At 39.3% G+C, this 20,284-nt stretch overlaps 1 protein-coding gene across 1 annotated transcript in view; it reads right to left on the bottom strand.

The window, feature by feature from the left end:
• Positions 1–19,979, bottom strand: part of LOC149088114 (A disintegrin and metalloproteinase with thrombospondin motifs 6-like) — a 59,674-nt gene extending 39,695 nt beyond the window's left edge. The window contains exons 1-2 of the mRNA XM_089244579.1: positions 19,479–19,979; positions 15,840–16,216 (exon numbers count right to left, since the gene is read on the bottom strand). Of these exons, the coding sequence (XP_089100705.1) occupies positions 15,840–16,216; positions 19,479–19,551 (450 nt within the window). The 5' untranslated portion in view covers positions 19,552–19,979. The remainder of the gene's footprint in view (positions 1–15,839; positions 16,217–19,478) is intronic.
• Between the last annotated feature and the right edge of the window lie 305 nt (positions 19,980–20,284).

Genomic DNA, 20,284 nt, shown 5'->3' with positions numbered 1-20,284 from the left:
AAGAGAGAGATCGCGTTTTAATTCGCGAAACGAGACACGACGAATACTATGATTAGGACATTGCTGGCTTACGAGAGAGAGAGAGAGACATTTTAGCCATCAAGACCTACCTTTTAAGACATCCGAGAGTCCTGTCAGGGTCAAATATCTGAAGGACACACGCATTTTTATTCCTATGCCGCGGCGCTCTTCCTGTCGTGTGTGCATTGTTAATTAAAATGCGATTCTTTTAAAGGTATCAATTATCGATACAATAATTAAGACAAAATGAGATTTATTATCTTTTTGAATGTCATAGATATTATCATTTTTTGTATGTTAGTTAAATTAATGTTCTGGTTGAATTTGAATTAATTAAATTTATGTCATTTGATTAACGATGGTGTTCTCGGTACTGGAAGTGGTAATGGATACTTTTGTAGACGGGTGATGGAGTTCGGAACAGTCGAGTCGTGGGAATTTTGTTTGGTATTGTTGGAAAAAAAGACATTGTTGTAAGTATTGTTGATTGAAAGAAAAAAAGAAAAACGAATCGGGAAGGTTAATGTTAGTCGGATTCGGAGAGTTTAACTGCTGTCAATGAGGCGTTGTTAGATTTTCCTTAACAAGATCTGTTCATTAAAACCATTTTTTATACACTTCTACCTTCGACTGTTGCCGTAACACTTCATGAGTATGATTTTCTGGCTTCGACTGCGTGTGCTTTGATTCTTTGTCTGAAGGATCTGGCAGGGCCGTCTTAAGAGCATCATGAGCCCCCGGGCCAAGTGGTTTTTTTGCGGCCCTACCTGGTAATTTCTAAAAAATTTCAATATTATCTAATCTTTGTGAGGCCTCTCTTCTCTTGAGGTTCACGGGCCGTGCCCTGGTGGGACCATGCGTTAAGACGGCACTGGGCTCTGGCCCTTGTAATCGCAATGAATGGGGGCACCGTGTGGTATCGTGGGCTGCAGAAAAGCGCAAGAGAAATATGGCCCATGTGCAGAGATTCATCATTAAACTTTTTGCGGTCCTATGTCGAGGTGGAATCGACAACCCCTTACGGACATAGGAAGGCCGCTGTGAATATTTGACTTCTTAGCAAAACTCATAAGCTATACAAAAAGCAATAGCTAGGGGAGGCGCTATAAAGAACGAACTCTACCAACGAAGTACCGGAAAAAACCTCTAGACCGCGAAGGGTTAAATACCTGAAGTATACGATCCACTATTGATGGTGAAGTTAATAAAAATTGGGGGAAACTGTTCAAAGAATGCCGGAAAAATGAACATAAAGCCAGCCATTTATATTACGCATGGAAGTTGATGTTGTCAGGGTGTTAGACACTTTACTTCATTTAACAGTTTTAGTCGTTTAAGAACGTTGATACCTCTCGTAAATAGAGCACCACTTCGTCACCATTGGGTAATTTACCACCGATTTAATCCCTTTCTGGGGTAAAATGGTTAATTTGGAAGTGCGTGTGTGGGCCAGCGTCTGCTGCCATCTATGTTTTAAACTGTGAATGAAGTGTAATTATTAAGTATTTGTACCTTTGAAGGGTCTCTTGCTCTCTGCGGCTAGTCTTTATTTAACAGAGAAATCGGCTGTCCTATGTCGGTCCTATGGCTGGAATCGGCATTCTGTGATTTTTTCCGGCTGGAAAAACCACAGAAAACTTCAGGCGACCACTACTGTGCGTGGATCGAACTTGGGTCCTGGTGATACCCATACGATAGGACATCGGCCCTGGATATCACTCCTGACATTCGGACAAATGCACTAAGCACATTCAGCGATCAATCTCTGCACGTGTCTCATTGAAGCCAAGAAGCTAATGACGGATCTTATGTCGCATGTGGCGGGCTGCCCGATTTCCGTAAGCATTTCAAAAACACGAGGCGTACACATTGCTGACGTGATTCAAAATAGTATCTGTTTGTACGCAAGGGTAGAACTTCAAATATCAGGTGGTGTCTCATCCGTTACCTTTGACCAAAAGTGGGACTTCAGTACTATTACTATAGCCAATCGCTCTTCCCTATCTTGCTCATTTTTCATCAAGTAGACGTCACTTTGAACAAAAAACTGGTTTTGCATCTCCAAGTTGGAGGACGACGAGTTCGCTCTGCTTTATAAGTGCTGTCTGCGGAAAGAATTTTTCAAAGAGGAGACCAACTCGCATTCGCTCATCGCAGTTGGAAAATCGCATAAAACCGCCTTTAGCCGACCACCACGATGCCGTCAACGGGGTTCGAACCTGTATCCTAGTGATGAGAGAGTGCACGTCTTCCTAGTTGCGACTCTTATTTCTAACCGCGCACCGATTCCGGTACAAGGCGATTTACTACAAATTCAATTGGTTCGGAATTCTTTTCTCTAGAGCAGGAGTTCTTGACCTTTTGTGTTCTACGGACTATTTGTGCCAATAAGACGAAAGCCAGGGACCTCTTAGCAGTAGCGATAATACTCAAGTCACACCAAGATGGTTGACCATTGATCATTTTTGTCGCGCCACTATCATTTCCTGCGAACGAGGGCTAGTTAGACCGGGACGTACAATTTACTGCCGATTCCAAAAGGCAGCATTTTTTTATACTCACAGAGAGTTTGGCAGGCTAACCACTCGTGGTGTGGGACTTCCTCCGGTAACAATCTTTTTTTGTGGCCTGTCGTCGTTTCTGTTGCGTCTGAGAAGAACGAACCGGGTATCGAACTCGCGATATCTCTAATAATCCTTTGGTGCTTTAGGTGAGTGCCCCCCCCCCCCCCCCCCCAAGATGGCAGTTAGTTAAGCCAGTCTGAATTTCAAGGAACTTTAGCCAATAGCTGTCCCCTCAATGATTTCCAAGCCATCATTTCGAACAGCAAGCCTGTTCCTTGTCAAAGATGGACGACGTGTCAGTTCTCCTTTGTAGGCGCCTTACGCAACGGACAGTGGTTCATAAACCACGGATTTCACGGTGTCGTTTCCAAACTATACAAAAGCAGCTGAAACCACTAAAAAAAAAACCAAAAAAAACAGGATCCGCCGATCGTAATCGAAAAGTAACAGGATTTCGATGCCACACGCAATCACAGCACCGCAATGAAATCACTACAGAAACGATCGAGAATTTTCGAGATTGTTCGAATATTTCCGCTGCAGTCGATAAAAGCAAGCAAATCAAGTTAAGATATAATCGGAAAGAAAGAAAGACCACAACACAAAAAAAAGCTCCATTCCGGTTCATCATTAGAGGTTTAACAACAGCGCCTCGAGGCCTGAAAACAACATGGAATATTTATGAGTGATGCTGAGAGAGGGCAACACCTTCTCAGAATTGATATATGATTAATTGATTTGCAAAATAAAGACGCTGTTACCCCCATAATGGAGGCACAACGAGGCGGCCGCGGCGCTTATTAATTAAATGAGAAAGGGGGTTGTGGGAATACTTTACACCTTTGATGCCGATAAGGTTATCAATTCGTTGTTGTGTATGTGTGTGTGTTGTTATCATTATATTGTTATTATTTTTGTTGCACCCAAGAACCATGGAATACATTTTTTCTTTAATGTTTGTGTGTATCGTCGAGGGGGGTTAATGGTGAGTTTTTCGCATGCATAATGATGATATTCGTATCATTTTGATGGAGAAGTGTGTGTGAGAACACGGCTCCCTTTGAATTCGTTTTCTTATTTCCATCACGCTCGAGTTAATTCCTTGACGAACTTCTCTTGTTGTCTGCTCAGACTTTTATGATTCATCAAAGCGAATCGTGCACACACACGAGAGGGAAAAAAAGAATCTAATTCGATAATGTTTAATAAAAACAAGATAGCTGTCACGACTGATAACACTAGCCGATTGTTCGGATGCGAGCTCCACACGTCATCGAGCATAGACATGGATGTTTTGTTGCAGACTCTCGTAGAGATCTTCATCTCCAACTGCACAGGATTAATTATCTCTTTTCCCTCGACTATATGAATTACAGTGATTTCCCAAATAAAACCGCGGCTTACACAGGTTTGTCGTGAAATAACTTTGCCGATGTACGAGCCCCCTAGTGGCAGCAAAAATTAACGAATGCGTATGAAATTCGAGATATTATAGGGTAGGTGTTTCAGAGAATGAGAAGAGAAACAAAAACCTAGCTCTCGTGGTTGCGACAACAGCAACGCAATTTCATAAAATTCAAATGGTTACACTCTTATGCATTGCCAAGTGATTGGGGCAGTGGAAAAACATGAATAGCATTGGAACGGTACATGTAGCAACCAGTGTTCGCCATCGAGGGTTAGTGTACCAACCCCTGGGTGAGATCTTTCTTTGTCTGCGTCCTGAACCGGTGTTTATGGTGCTACAGTTACCGTTCCAATACCATTCGTGGTTTTTCACTGTGCCAATCACTTGGCAATTCATAAAAGTGAGTGCTGCCGTTTGAATATTTCGAAATTTTGTTGCTGCAGCCGTAACCACGAGAGCTAGGCCTTTGTTTTTCTTATTCTCCAGCGCATACTCTGAAACACCTATTCATTCGCATTCGTTGATTTTTGTGGACGCTAGGGGCCTGCATATGGGTAAAGTTGGTTTATGACCACCCTGTATATTATAATTATTTATACCATTCTTCTTCAATCGCCGGCCCTTTCTTTCTTTCTTTCATACCGAGCACAACTCCGGTTTATCGCCATGGGCAATTTACTACCGAGTGAGTTGCTTCTCGCCCGTCCGCGGGAATTTCCTGCCGGTCCGCGAAACATTTCATAAAAGTTTTGATGAATCACAAGCGTCACAGCTCTGTCGCTATTGATGTATGCGGCACCGCTAATAGAATAATAGTTGTGGCAGCGTTTCATATATCAGAAACAGCGGCTGAAGCCACAAGCGGATTCAACCAGAAGTGTCAAAAAAAGCTTTGTCAACAAAAAACGTGGTCGAGGGAGCACCAAAAATAGGTCCCGTTGAGTAGAAATTATTTTCTTGAGTCACACCTGGTTAAATTATTAACAAAAAAAAGTGTAATTGTGAGCCTTAATTCGTATATCGGGGTACCATAGATGAGCCTGTAATGACTCATATCCCTCTCCATCATCACCCTGTTAATAATTAATTGCAGTAGTGTATTCAGGAGGTCGTGTGGTCATACTGACGGACTCGCGTCGTGGCGTGAACCCCACGGGTGCCCCCAGAAGAGGTCGGCTGAAATTGGTTTTCTGTGATTCCTAACTTCAAAGCGTGAATGCGAGCAGATCTCTCCGTTAAAATGTCTCGCCATAGAGAACAGCAACGATACAAATATTCAACCGCCACATTTTACTCATAAATTGAAATATAAAATAAAGCATAAAATTTACACAATGTAGCATAAAAGTGAAATAAAAAAAATGAAAACATGGTATTATAACATGCAGGCTATTTTTCCATGCTGCATACTGGTTTAAAACTTACAGCCAAGTTTTAGTTAGAGAATCATGACTATTTTTTTTAAAATTTGGTAGATGGCAGAAGAGGTCCCAGTGCAATTGCGTTTTTTTTTTCCTTGCGTAAAAAATTTCTCTATAAAACATAGTAATTGGTATTATAACGCATAAAATTTACACCGGCGAGCAGCATAAAAATTAGAAAATATACATCGTATCATATATTGTTCATTTTGATGCTTCGTATCGGTTGAAAATCAACAACCAATTTTACTTGAAGAATTACAACAAATGGTTTTGTTTTTATTTCATAGGTGGCAGTAGCGTCACAATTAACTACGTTTCTTCACGATAAAATATAATAACTAAGGTGGAAAAATCTCATACCCTTCTGTCACGTAAAATTATTGAATTCAAAAACAGTTTGTAGAACGTGTGGGAATTTGAATATAATTTAAATGCAAAAGAAAAATTTTGGGGTTATTTTGTTTTAGATTTATGAATTCTGAAATTTAATTTCAAAAATGTATGTATGTTCGTATCTTTTCACATCTATATATTGAAACCCATAAAATATTTTTGAAAATAGCGGAAACAAAAACCTGGTGTATTTTTATATTGGATGGAGTTATTTATTGCATCTAGCGCCGAAATGATAGATATATATTGAGAAAATATTTTCATTTATAATTACATTTTTGGATTGCAGTCCGAGTCCCACTTTGATGAAAAGCGTTTCCACGATTTCCAAGGAATTTTGTCAATCAGCAGAACTGTCTCGAAATGAAATTCAGGACTCAGGTGTAAAACATACAAGGTAAAAGTACAACGTATAAAAATACAGTAGTTTCAAAAGGAACACATGAACCTATCCTTGACCAATAAGGTTCTCCAGATGATGTGATGTATATTTTCATTTACCAATGTGGTTTTTTTCAAAGGGTGTGATGTATATAATCATTTATATCCCACTAGAATAAAAGGCCTTATTAATAATCCTCATCTCAAGTCGCCTTACCATCATTGAGGTTTCCTATACGATATGACGTATCATCAACAAATGAGGTTTTTTAGATTATATGACGTACACTACAATTGACCAATGAGTTTTTTAATTATGTGACATTTGACGGTGGAATACATTGATGCGGTTTTCCAGCGGATGTGACGTTTCTACCACTGAGTAATTAAGTTTGCCAGATTATGTGACGTATATTATCAGTCACTGATGAGTTACTGTCACTGACCATGGTTTTCAGGGAATGTGACGTATACTGTTATTGGCCCAATGAGGTTTTTCAGAGGATGTGATGTCTGATGTGTCTCTCTATTGAAAAGTCTCGCCACAGAAAGCAACATACGAACAATCATAACACTCATAGTTTGATAAATAGATGGCGGCACTATAAATCATGTGCAATACTAGATATGCACTCCGGCTGTTAGGTGCACATGCACGCTTCCGGCACAACTCATTCGGTAGTAAATTTCAATATGACGATAGACCGGAGGTTTGCTCGGTTTCAAAAAAAAGGAAGAGGATGTGACGTATACACTACCATTGAGGTTTTCAAGATTAAATGACGTATATTATCATTTTGATTTTGACCATTCCGACTTTTTAATGAAAATGCCCCCTTTTTCCCCCTCGAATTTTACACGAAGCTTACTTGAATTTGCAATCTTAACCAGTGCTGTCTTGACGAATGGGCCCACCCGGGTACGGCTCGGAGGCTTCAAAAGAAGGGCCTCATGAAAACAAGAACTGGTTCAAGTTTTCGAGAATTCGCCGGGTAGGGCTTCAGAAAAATCACTTGGAAAATCACGTCCATGATGCTATTAAGTTGGCTCCGATCTTAACCCTTTAAGCGGTATGGCAGAAATCGCTATAGCCTCTACAAAATGTCATGTCTTTATTAATGAAGTAAGCCTTCTTTTTTGATTTTGAGCAGGTGAAAAGTTAGTGGGTGTAGGGAAAAGTGTTTCACTGAGAAATATACTTAACGAAATATCTGGGCAAGTAAATGCTAAAACAAGAGAAATTTAGAGAGGCGAGATATCTCGTCAATGCCGCTTAAAGGGTTAACTGAAATAGACAAAGTTAACTTTAATCACTTACGAATTATAATAAGATAATTATGGCTGTGTGGGGAAATATTCATTGCATATATTTGCAAGATTTTTACCATACTGCGGTTGACAGTAGCCTTTATTTTCCATCCATCAGCGAATTCTCAACAGTCGTAATTGGCAATTTTTTCTACGTTCGGCAACTTATTTTTGACAATAATTGGACCCTAGTTCTCGGATTGTTCTAGTTCTCCGATGATGCGACCAGAAAGTTCGGAAACATCAGATTTTCTCGTTCTAGAAATGTTGCCACACATGCCGAATAAATAGGCGAATAAAACCCTTTCTACTACATTGAGAAGAATTGGATTCTCTACCTTGAACACAAACGTGTTTACACGTCAAGAATCTCCGCCGTGAATAGATGGTGACACCAGCAGGAATAATTCAGTGACCAGCTTATAATCAGGAGGGACTGACTTCTCGTGGACCACCCAACATATCACGTTCGTTCGAACTCTGTCCCGGTGGTCACGTCCGTCCGGTCCGAAATATATTTATTTAGTTAGTTTTTCAAAACTGGCATCTTTCAAAGTCAGTTTTTGTCTTAAGTCGAGTTCATTTTTCCTCTGATAAGAAAAGAAAAATATATAAACACACAGACACACACACACAAAACTCAATAACAGAAACCGGTAGCCGAAGAGAAAACATGATGGCCGAGACCAATTTTTGGCGTTCGATGACCTCTGTATCTACTAGAGAAAAAATCATATATTTTATAATATCTGATTATTTATTTTTAAATAAATGATTACTGTAATTATTTTCGGAAATATTGAAATAATTTAAATAATAATCGGATTATATTATCAGAAAATATCGTTGTTTTTTTGATTTTGACGTCTAAGAAAAATGGATGATTTTGATCTAACAAATAGAATATCGGAATTGATTTCAAGTATAATAACACAACAACCTCTACAACAGTGTTTCTTAACCTAGGGCCATATGGTCCTCTTTCGGTCATGGGATGTTCTGGGGGGTCAGGGGTGAAAAACAGACGTAAGTAGAGCCACGACAAGTGGCTAAGTGGACCACCGAGAACTGTAAAGAAATAAAGCTTTCAAGTGAAAAAATGCGTAAAAGAATATCACTACTTTCAGAATCTAACATTGCTGTCCATGGTACTAGCGCAACCTTAACCCATATGTTTACAGCCCTGGGCTTCATCTCCATAGGGCCTAAAGGAATTGATCTGATGCTATGATTTTTCGAGTTTAAGTAGCAAATATGCAAGCTGTTATACTACCAGATAATTATGGGCCCCTAGAACATCACTGTGTCAGAGAACCCAGGATTTTGAGACTGCCATGCATACAAACCCACATTTGCAGATGCCTATTTCTCCCATACAATTCGACTATTGGGTGGAATGAATCCACCCTCAATGTGCATCTGTGCATCAGTTGAGAAACACTGCTCTACAATATCTGTACGCATGGGTTCCCTCGGAAGGTAGGCTGACACAGCCCCGGGTACCGACCCTATATATATATATATTAATTTTTACACTGTAAGTTTAATATAAAACTAGTTGTGGTCACTAATAATCCTTTTGGTGGCCGGTCTCAGGGCCGTCCTAACCCGGGGGAGGGCATATATGGCTCAGAGGTTTCGAGTACATGGGGGGAGGGAAGTTTATGATGAGATCTGGTGATATACTTTTCAAGAGTAAATCAGAGGTTTTCCGCCTGTGGTCTACACAAATTTTGTAACCCTTTCTCTCATTATGGTCTTTAGGCCACTCACTCTGTCACTCATATACTCATATGCTTGCACGTTTTCTTGGTCACTCCTTAAGTCACTCACTAACCTGATCCCACATCCTCCAGGTCACTCTTTTAGTCATTCAAATGCCTGCGCACTGTTTTCATTATATGCTTGGCCACTGTTTTGATCATTGACATGACCTGGTGCCCTCACTCTCTGGGGGAACTCGTTTGGTCACTCACTGACGCAGGCCTTCACTCTCTACACGGATTTATGGTCATACCACACGTGGACTTACCACGCTTCTCCCATTTTACTAACTGGCCAATCATTCCTTAAATTTGCCGCTCGCTTAACCCCCACCCCTCCCACACCCCGTAAATGCGCTTCTGGAGTAAATACGCAAATAAGTAAGCAGGTACCTCCAGCCGGGTAGAGGGTCCCATATCACTTTGCCCGGTGAAAGATTGTAGACAGCTCTGGTCTATCTATGGTAAAATAATTTATAAGGGGTCCCGGTGTGTGCTCACATAAACTTAATGCTACTGGAAATATTGAGGCGGGTCAAACCCTTATATGTTCATCGGTATTATAGAGATAGTAATATATTGGGGGCAAGTGCCTTCAGCCGTGGACATTTTCATGTTGCCCGCAGGACACTAAGCTATACCACACACGTTGCCAAGGAACTCAGTGAGCCATGTGTTGAAGCAGCATATTCTATAGCAGATCTAGTCGTAGCTAGCGCTGATTGAACACCCCTGGTCTAAACACTCGAATGCCGCCGTTTTTCGGTGATCGTGTTCTGCATTAGCTTGATTCCCCAGTTTATGCGAATCTCAGCCCCACACAGCATTCCAGAAAATAGGTCCATTTCAACATTGAATTCACTCCCTTGCTCGCACTAAACGTTAATTATCTCCTAAAAATCACACACACCCGCTCTTTTATTCAGCTCGTAGAGAGCTCGAGTCATTCAGCGATGCCATCCATATTTACGACAACCCATAACCTTTGTGCAATCGTCATCTTTCACAATTGAATGTTTAGGAAGGTATTTTATGAACTGAATGACGGTCATCACGACAACCCGGTAATGAAATGTCATTAGTGATTATTGCTAAATAACGTATACAAATGTATACAAATGATAGTGAAAGCGCGTCATACTGTTGTATTTCGACAAAGATCTTGAATCATTATGGTTGGCGTTCATTTAATTTGCGGAAGGACAATGGGGGAGGAGGGATAAATGTTCCCGTTTCGAATAATGAACATGATGACTTTACTGAGCATGACACAGATATGTCTTTCTTTCAGTTATCTCACACCACACACTTAATGGACATTTCTAACGGAATCCGACGTTAAGGAGAAAAAACCTCAATGTTACTTTCTTGAATCCGAGACAATTAGTAACGTTAGAATTTCCTAACTCTGTAGAAAAAACGCTTTTTTTTTAATCATTGAAGGCAATTAACCTTCGAAGGGAAAGACATCCATTTACTGTTTAGAAGGACACTTTTCATCTTTTCACCGACTTCTGTTTCTCTAATTGTGAGAATCCAAGTTCATTTTTCGTAATTTTCACATTCGGGGAATTTTTCGAATTTCTTGAAAATCCGCAGTTCTTGGAAACTAACAGGAATATTATTCCGTAGTTGATCGTAATATGTTGACAATACAATTGAAAAGCAATTGCTCATTTAAACATTTACTGGTTTTGTCGTTGATTTTTGTGGTAGTGAAACCCTATGCTCTCGGAATGTTGATGGAGGGATCACTGATTGAGGCTGGTAAAAAAGCCGCCTCCCCTTCCCTGAAGGCGTAACTGGCGTTTTTAATATGGTAATTGTATCACAGAAGTGAGCGTGCGAAGTGAGGGTGCACGGGAAGTTCAGCGATGGAAAATTCACCGAAAACAATTGAAAGACTCAAATACAGAAAACTCATCGAAAACAATTGAAAGACTTAAAATACATAATAATACAATTCCAGTTCACTTAAGCAGCCCATAGCATATTTAAAGATCACAAAAGCGACCCGCGGCAAATTTACAGATCATTCAAGTGATCTGCAATACAGTCCCAGTTCACTTTAGCAGCCCATGTCACATTCACAGATCACTTAAATGCCCCACGGCACATTTATATATCACTTGAGTGACACGCGGCACAGTTCCAGATCACTTGAGAAGGACGCGACACCCTCTCCAAATCAATGAAGAGGCCCGCGACACGTTTCCTAACCAATGAAGTGGCCCATGCTCTCCAAGAGGTTGAGCACCTTCGTTCTAAAACGTAAGTGTAGGAAAACGAATGCGGCAAATTAAATGTCGCAGAAGAAAACACAAAATACTGCCAAGATATCTATGAGTGATATCATATAATATTTTCAATGTCACCGTATTGGCGAAAAATCTAATATTTTTCTCATTTAGATAATAATAAAGGTAAATTCTTCATTTTTATACATAAAAATAAATAATAAGAATAATGATATATTCATTTTATTTGGCACCACCACCATCAACACCGGAACTTATGGCGCCACTCGATGTTCGATTCGTTACGAAATTAGAACTAAGCCAAAGTGTTTTTTTTGGTTTTCTTTGCTTTGGCGTCGATTTGCTTTTTTATTTGACTTCTTAAGGTGTAGAATTTCCAGCAGAGTTTTGTTTGCCATCTCTTTTCTTGATGTTAACGGGTTAACTTTGCGACTGCAGGTGGTTTTTTCCATAACGGTCGGGAACCCAAGAATCTCCGACTCTCTTTTACCCCAGTCCTTTCATCAATATACGTTACACAGTTCACCTTATCCACCCACATTCGAGAATTAAACTCAACACATGCCAAAATGCCTTCCAGCAGCGAGTCTCATTAAGTTCGTTACCCAGAAGCGTATTTATAGGGTGGAGGGGGGGGGGGCGGGACTATAGCCCAGTGAAGCAAGTTCAGAGGGATGACAAATTTGAGGAATGAGTGGTTAAGAAAATTAGTAGAGAATGGTAGAAGGGCGTTAAAAATAGTGTAGCTTACAGTTGGTGAAACAATAAATCCACCTCTGCCTAGTGAGTGAGAGACTCGTTCAGTGAGTGAAACAAAAAACGAGTTACTTAGAGGGTTTGCAAGCATGTAAGTGACCAAAAGAGTGGCCTAGAGATCAAGGGACCAGGTCAGCGAGTGGCGAAAAGAATTACCTAGAGCAGGGGTGGCTAACCTTCTTCCAAGCCGTGCCACAATGAAGATTATTTTCGATGAGAGTACCGATCTACGAATTTTACGCAGACCATACATCCGCTTTACGGCACACGAACATTCTATTTCTGCAAAATATTGTTCTTCTGTCCTCTTTATATTTTCGTGAAAATTTTCAATTTTCAGTTTGACGCTCTTTTCAGTTCTAAATGTTTATTTTTGAGTCGCAAATTCGATTATCGCAAATATACATTGTGTATGCACGTATATCGGTGGAATTTCATCTTACATACATCATGTTAGGCATAGCCATCGGAACCCGCAGACTCGGGGTGCTTCACCCCCCCCCCCCCAATAAACTTTGTAAAAGGGCTTATGCCATCCCGAAGAATCCATGGCTATATAATGTAATTGTATTATACAAATGCATGTTCCCATGCGGACGATCTCGTACACATGAGACGTCCAACAACTGTATCCAAAGATGAAAACCCGAGCCGAAACGTATTGAATAGAAAGTCACATTACATAGTTATTATTTTAAGAGTGTCTATCATGCTAAATGTAAGTTCGGCAGCCTATACAAGAACATTGTTCATAAGAAAAAGATTGTTTTAGAGTTGGAGAGAATTTCTTTGATTGTGTGAAGTGAGCAAACATGTGGGCAACCAAAACAGTTTGCAAACATATGAGCAATCAAAACAATATGCAAGCATGTGAATGATAAAAAGAGTGATCAAGCCAGGGTAAGAGTGAATAAGCCAGTGTGCAAGCATGTGAATGACCAAAACAGTGATCGACCAATAGAGTGGCCTAGAGAGTGTGTGAGCATGGAGAGACCTGAAGAGCGTAAGCATAGGGGTGATCTTGAGAGTGTATAAGCATAGCAGTAACCCAGAGTGAGGTACCAGGTCAGTGAACGACCAAAAGATTGACAAAAAAAAAAGATTGATCAAGAAAGTGCACAAGCGTGTGAATGACAAAAGAGTGACTTAGACACAGAGACGTATTTAGAGGAGCGGGGAAGCTGAGCGGGCTATAGCCCAGGGCGACAAAACCACGAATCAGCCTCAGCATACCTCGTTAGCCGCTAAATATACTCGTATAAATGGTGGAATTAAAACGGAAAGCGTTTAATAACCCATCAAAGGTCACCTCCAAATCGCAAAATCCACCCATTCGTCAAATATCAACGCATGTGCCACCTTGAGAACTCATTCCGAAGGCAGTTCCAAGGGCATAAGACCTTATCTCAGCGGCGGAAAAAAAATTAAGGACTTTCTTTGGCTAATCTGAGGAGACATCTTGAAATTGGATATTGTTTAGCAACACTGTTATATAACGTTTTCTGCCGAGTTCCGCCGAATAGACAGAGAGAAAGAAGCGGTTATGGAAGTAGCATAATGATCATTAATCAAACATAATCCTTTTCTTTTTTTATAAGAATCTCTCTCTCTCTTGTGCGTGAGGCGGCGTCAGATTTCCAAATACTTATGTAACAGCTCCTTACGAGGAGACGTTTCACTAATGCGTTTTGATTGCCTTTGTAGCATATAGTGTGTGTCTGCAGACAAATGTGTGTTTATCGTGGTTGTAAGATCAGGGATATGAAATTTCAATATCCAGGAATTATTGGTATCATTGTTGATGATATTATTATCGGGGTGTTATTGATATCACGTCCACACGTGCTGGAGAAAAAGAGGTTGGTGAACTATTCAAGTCTGCAGTCAGGTGGCGTGTGACCTTGGTATAGAAATTATTGTTGGAGAATGCCGTGGCTAGCAGAGATAATTTTGGAAACCGCATTTTCAGCTGTTGTTGGCCAATGTATTGTTGAAAAAAAGTTGCTGTTAGTGTTTGAAGACGGCATTGTGTTAGCCGAAAAATTGTTTAAAGATTAGCCGAAGTATTGTTTATGAATGACATTGTTGATCGAAGTATTGTTTATGAATGACATTGTTGATCGAAGTATTGTTTATGAATGACATTGTTGATCGAAGTATTGTTTATGAATGACGTTGTTGATCGAAGTACTGCTTAGTGATAGCATTGTTGGCTGAGGAATTGTACACGGATGGCGTTGTGAGTCAAGTATTGTTTAGAAATGGCGTTGCTGGTCAAAGTATTGTTTAGAGATGGTACTGCTGGTAGAAATATTTGCTACAGATAGCGTTTTCGGTAGAGGCAATGTTTGGAGATGGTGTTGTTGCCCGAAGAATCGAAAGAAATTAGCTTGGTTAGCCGAAATATTGTTAGAAAATGACATTATTTGAAGAATTGTTTAAAAACACCGCTGTGTCCAAAGTAGTGTAGGAAAATGTTATTGAAATCATTGCTTGAAAATGTCATTGTTATTGAAATCATCGTTTGAAGATGGCGTTGTTAACCGAATTATTGTTTAAAGACGACAATGTTGGCGAAGAATTGTTTGAAATGGCTTTGTTAAAAAAAGACATTGTTTGCCGAATAATTGTTTGAAAACATCATTGTAAGCAAAATTAATTAATTGTAGTCAAATGTCTTTGTTACTGAAATTGTTTTTTAAAGATGACATTGTTAGCCGAATGAAGTCATTACAGGCCAGCAGATTTTTTTTAGAGATTACGTTGTTTGGTGAGTTATTGTGTGAAGATGGCATTGCATTGTTTAGAGATAACAGTGTGGGCTTCTTCAGCAGAAATATTGTCGGGAAATGGTATTGTTTAAAAGCACCGTTGGTGACTAAATTAATTGTTGGAGAATATCTCTGTGTGATTGAAATTATTGTTTCAATTTGCAACGGCTTGCGTTGATAGCTGAATTATTGTTTGAAAATGACGTGTCGTTAGTTGAAATATTGTTTACAGATGGCGTTGTAGGTCGAAGCATTGTGCAACGATGACATTTTTGGTCGAAGCATTGTGCACCGATGACATTTTTGGTCGAAGCTTTGTTTATAGGTGGCATTGTTGGTCGAAGTACTTTTTACAGATGACATTGTTGGTCGAAGTACTTTTTACAGATGACATTGTTGGTCGATGCATTGCCGAAAAATGATATTTAACGACATAGTTGTTGGTCAAACTATTGTTGGAAAATGTTGATTTGAAATATTGCTTCAAGATGGCATTGTTATCCGAATTATTGTCTGAAGACCAAGAAAGTTTTTATGACTGCGTTGTCAGCTGAAGTATTTTTGGAGAAAGGCTTTTTTCAAACTGAAGTAGGCAAATAGAGTCGACACTCGTTATAACGAGTGCTGTTCCGTCAAAACAAACGTAATCTGGTGGTCGTTGATCGTTATAACGAGCGTCGACTGTACCATTATTATTGCATTTTCGTATACAGTATTTATCAGCTTTATGTTGTGTGAAACTAAGTGCTTTTCACCAAAACTCTAATAAAAACCACAAAGTGTTTTACTTACCAGCCCATCACATGTCGATATCGCGACTTTGGAGCCGCTGGTACCATTAATCTCTCCCTGGAACAGACAATGTCCTTGCAAACGCATCATCGATGTCGCGGTCGCGTTGCGTCTCCAACGGCTGGATGAAGAACGTTTCTCGATAACGAAACCAGGTGCCAAAACACGATGGTTCGGCTTAACCTTCAGCAAGAGGTCGTTGCCGGATAACGGAATGCGGTAATGGACGGAATAATCATCGTTGCAATCTGTCACGGATCTGCGGATGCGTTCTGGCACTCGATGGCGGACATCTAGAGACAGCAGCTCACCTGATGGCGTCACCTTTTGAGGGCTGACAATGTCGTACGAGTCGATTTCATTTCGTATGAACTCCGCTGTATTGAAAGGGGGAAAATTCATGATTTAAAATTTCATTCAGTGTTTTTACAGCCAGTAAAAGTGCAGAACACTACAGTTTAACATAAAATCACTAGAAAATACTTCACTACATACTAAAAAATCACTATAAATGTTTTAGACGGATGTACTCAAACTGGGCTGGACCAAAGCTCGTGACGTCACTGAAGTCGTCCATTTCACCTAGTCATTGAATATACTGCAAAAAAGGAAAAGATTTCGCATACATTGGATTGCTATATCTAATGGCTGCAGGTGAAATGGATGACTTCAGTGACGACAAAGCTTCGCACTTAGGCTTTCTGGTATAGAAGGTGTTAGCCGGACAGCCTCATCCGTGAGTAAGGCATCTGAGTCCCGTAATTTAATCAGCATATACAGGAAGTCCAATGAATTGGAAAGTTTAAAAATTCATAGAAATGAGTGGAAGGAAATCGTGTATTTGAATGCGCATTGCGAAAACGTCATGATGATGATGTCACAAAGGAGGAATTTTTTTTTAATGGCACGGAAAAAAAATTAGTTCAAATTTCTGTCGATAGATGACGATGCACGCCAGTCCGTCAGCAGTGATCGGACCGGAACCTTTCTTGAATCTTTTCTGTGTTCGAAACGTTCGTAAATCTTCAGTGGGCGATTCGTAGCGGATATAAAACAACTTCACCAATAGTGGACATCCACCAATGTCAACATCGCAATAAAAAACTTCTGAAGCGACAGCAACAGGAAATTCAGAAATGAACTATTAATTGTACGTCCTGCATTTTACAGGACTCTGATCTGCATATTCCCAGTGATTAGCTTTTTTGCAGTACCCTCTATCGACGAAAAACTGAACCAATTATTTTCTATAGAAGAAATCCCTCTCTTATCGCGAGAGTAACTGTTCCCACAAACCGCATTCACTTTATGCAATGCAAATTGCTCGAGACAAGGCAATGCTTAGTTCGAACGTTGTATCCAACCATTTGCACCCACTGTACTCGTTTGAGTACAGCTTAACAAGAAAACGTATGCAAATTTTTCGGAAAGAAAGGCTCGGGAGAACAAATGAGTTAATATAATCTTTTTAGGTTGTTATATTGGATGAAAAGTAACTTAGGAAGGAATAGAAAAAAAAATGGGACTTATATCGCACCGGTCGTCGTAATGAAACGATGGCAATATCGCATGGCCGTTGTAACGAACGACGACTGTATATATTTTTTTTAGCAAATTTATGTTTTAACAAATTGAAAAAAAGGAAAAAAATCTGACCAGCGACACTTGCCAGTTTTCTCTGACCACATATTTCTTCCATCATAAATAAATAATAAGATAAAATACCATTCAGATACAGACTGATCCACTCACATATGTCATAACTTTAATGGCAGTGGAACGTCAATATAACGGTACTCTACATACCAAGATGTCGTTGTAGAGGGATTATCGTTATATCGAGAGACGGCAGTTTAACATTAGCGCATAGATATTTCCAAACAAGACTTAAAAAAAATATCGTTACAGAGGAATTTATCGTTTCGAGTATGTTTGTAGCTATAGCGAGATTTTGCTTTAAGCACAAAATTAAAAAAAAAAAATTTCAATTCACTTCATCATTTAAAAAACTCCTATACTTTTGAAGTGACTTTAAACATGTATTTCAAATATTTATGCGGAGAAAGGTGTGGGGTCTATATTGTCTTTACAATACATGAGTAGTAGGTTTTTTGTGCGGCTCTCTACATCATTTCCATAAACATTAGTGTTAATCTCCCAAAAAAAACTTACTATTTGCATGACACAAAATTATGACAAGAATCAATTTTTAAATCCCCCCATAAAATTACTGCTGAAATTCAGCTTCGTCTGATGTAAATACATTGCCGGTGTGACCACTATAATGCATTAACATCGGAGACGAGTGCACTCATTTTTTTTTTAAATTTTTATGTGGAACCGGATCGTCACAATAGCATCATTGGCTATCGGGTAGAGTGATGTTTTGGGGACCCCCATCCTTTGGAAATACCAGCCTTCCCGAAAATCGTTGCACTAGATCTGAGGTCCGCAACTAGGATTTTCGTGAGGCGGAAGGGCATGAATTTTTGCTGCCCCGTGCGTTGATTTTCTAAAGGCATTTTTGTTCTTTCCTAAAATTTATCACTTCCTAAAGTTTACCGCCCGGGGAAGTTGAACCCCACCCCACTAGTTCCGGCCCTGCCATCCTATAATTTTATGGGGCCTCCTCAGGGCCGGATATGATGAGGGCCCTAGGATATTGAAGGTAATGGGGGTCCATCTCCAGTTGTCCTTTGTCAACGACAAACTGTCGATGTTTTTTTTTTTGTGTTGATTGTCACAAAAATACAACGCAAGAATGATTTGATCTTTAAACAATTTCTCCAAAAAATAACTATTTTGAGATTTTTTGAGGCCCTCTGAAGACGTTGGGGGCCTGACTACCTTATAGAGAAAAACGGCAATGGGTCTCGCTACGCATTTGAGTTCCAGGAACCGTGCCGAAGTGGTCCTGTGCATTAAGACAGCCCTTGAAAGTAATGGATCATGATTACTCAATTTAGACTTAGCTGAAATTATCATAGACCTGTATGTGATAATTCTGTGGTCAGAACATGATATCTTCAAAAAATCGATTTTTGATTTAAAAGTAAGTCTTGCTAATTATAACTAATTAGAAGTGAGATAATGCACAAATACGTGCTACGGCTAAACATCATGCTGATGTATGATGTTTTCATTTGCATTTGCGTGTATGCTTTATTTTTGATTTTTAAATGGCAATGAAAAAAATGCTTATATCTCAAAAATGTGATTTCAGAGTTATCATGTTCTGACCAAACACCACAGAATTTCATAATCGATTTCTTGAAATATGATTTTTAAAAAATTTCAATTAAATTTTAAAAAAAGTTCGAATATTTTTTCAGTCACCAATAATAACCATATCCAAAGTGACTTCGAACATTAACATTGAACATTAAAAATAGGAGGGGAGGGTGGTGTTGTTCTCTAGCATGTACAATGCGGAACCAGAGAATTCTGCCAAAAACTTGCCGGTCGTTTTCAGCTTTTTTTTACTTTACACGCACCTAGAATGCATTCACATCGGATATTGGCTTCATTAAAAAATAATAATAACTTATACTGCCTTTTTCTTCAATAATCGCGGCATACTACTAGCAATATATCAATTATCACCATCCTTTACCAATCTGTACCAAAGGTTCCACTCACCTTGTCTCTTATTCCTAAAAATATGTCCATTAGCTTCACATAAAGTGAGGTAAATGACCACATATATCCACATATTGGATGCTAAATGACCAAATATCCAACACTCAGATCACACGAAGAGCTTATCACATTACTGACCGTCGCAAAAACAAAACAAAACTAATAAATAGCCGGCTCGTTTCACGTACCGATCACCGCGTTCATTCAAAGGTTGTTCGTGACTCCGCAATAATAAATACTTAATTATAAATACTATTATTCTCCTTACTAAGCAATAACAGTCACGTAATTTTTTTTTTTTTTTCACGTGAAATGTTTGTCAGTCAGTCACTGAGTCAGATCACATGTGAACATGAAAACGAGCCCAGAGAACACGCGCGCGAGCGATCCTTGTCTCTCAGATGGGAGATCCTTCTCTGAATGACTGACTGACTGAAAACTTAATATTATTATTTTATTATTATTATTATTCCTTTCGGGATGTGGAGAACTCGTGCGAGCTGTCAAACTTAGACGAAAATAATGAAATAAATAAATAAAATAAATAGTAAGTAAAAAAAAAATTCACGTAGAGTACGTGAGAGGCGAGAAATGAATTCGGATGCCGCCAACGTGCGCCAAATACACACTCGTTCGTTTTTCCAGACCTTGAACCAATACCTGTCATGTTATACAGAGTGGCTTTTCTTTTCCCATTATTATTATTATTATTATTTTTATAATTAATTAATTATTAATTTTTCTTGATGTTGACTGGGCCAGTGTTTATAAACAGATGATAAAATAACTGATGATTTTTAAATCGC

This window comes from Pholcus phalangioides, unplaced genomic scaffold (assembly GCF_987345545.1).
Source record: "Pholcus phalangioides strain wild (caught in Gottingen) unplaced genomic scaffold, Ppha-v1.0 ptg000003l_1, whole genome shotgun sequence".
Taxonomy (NCBI): domain Eukaryota; kingdom Metazoa; phylum Arthropoda; class Arachnida; order Araneae; family Pholcidae; genus Pholcus; species Pholcus phalangioides.
The sequence above is the reverse complement of the archived record's forward strand: the minus strand, read 5'-3'. Positions and strand labels throughout refer to the sequence as shown.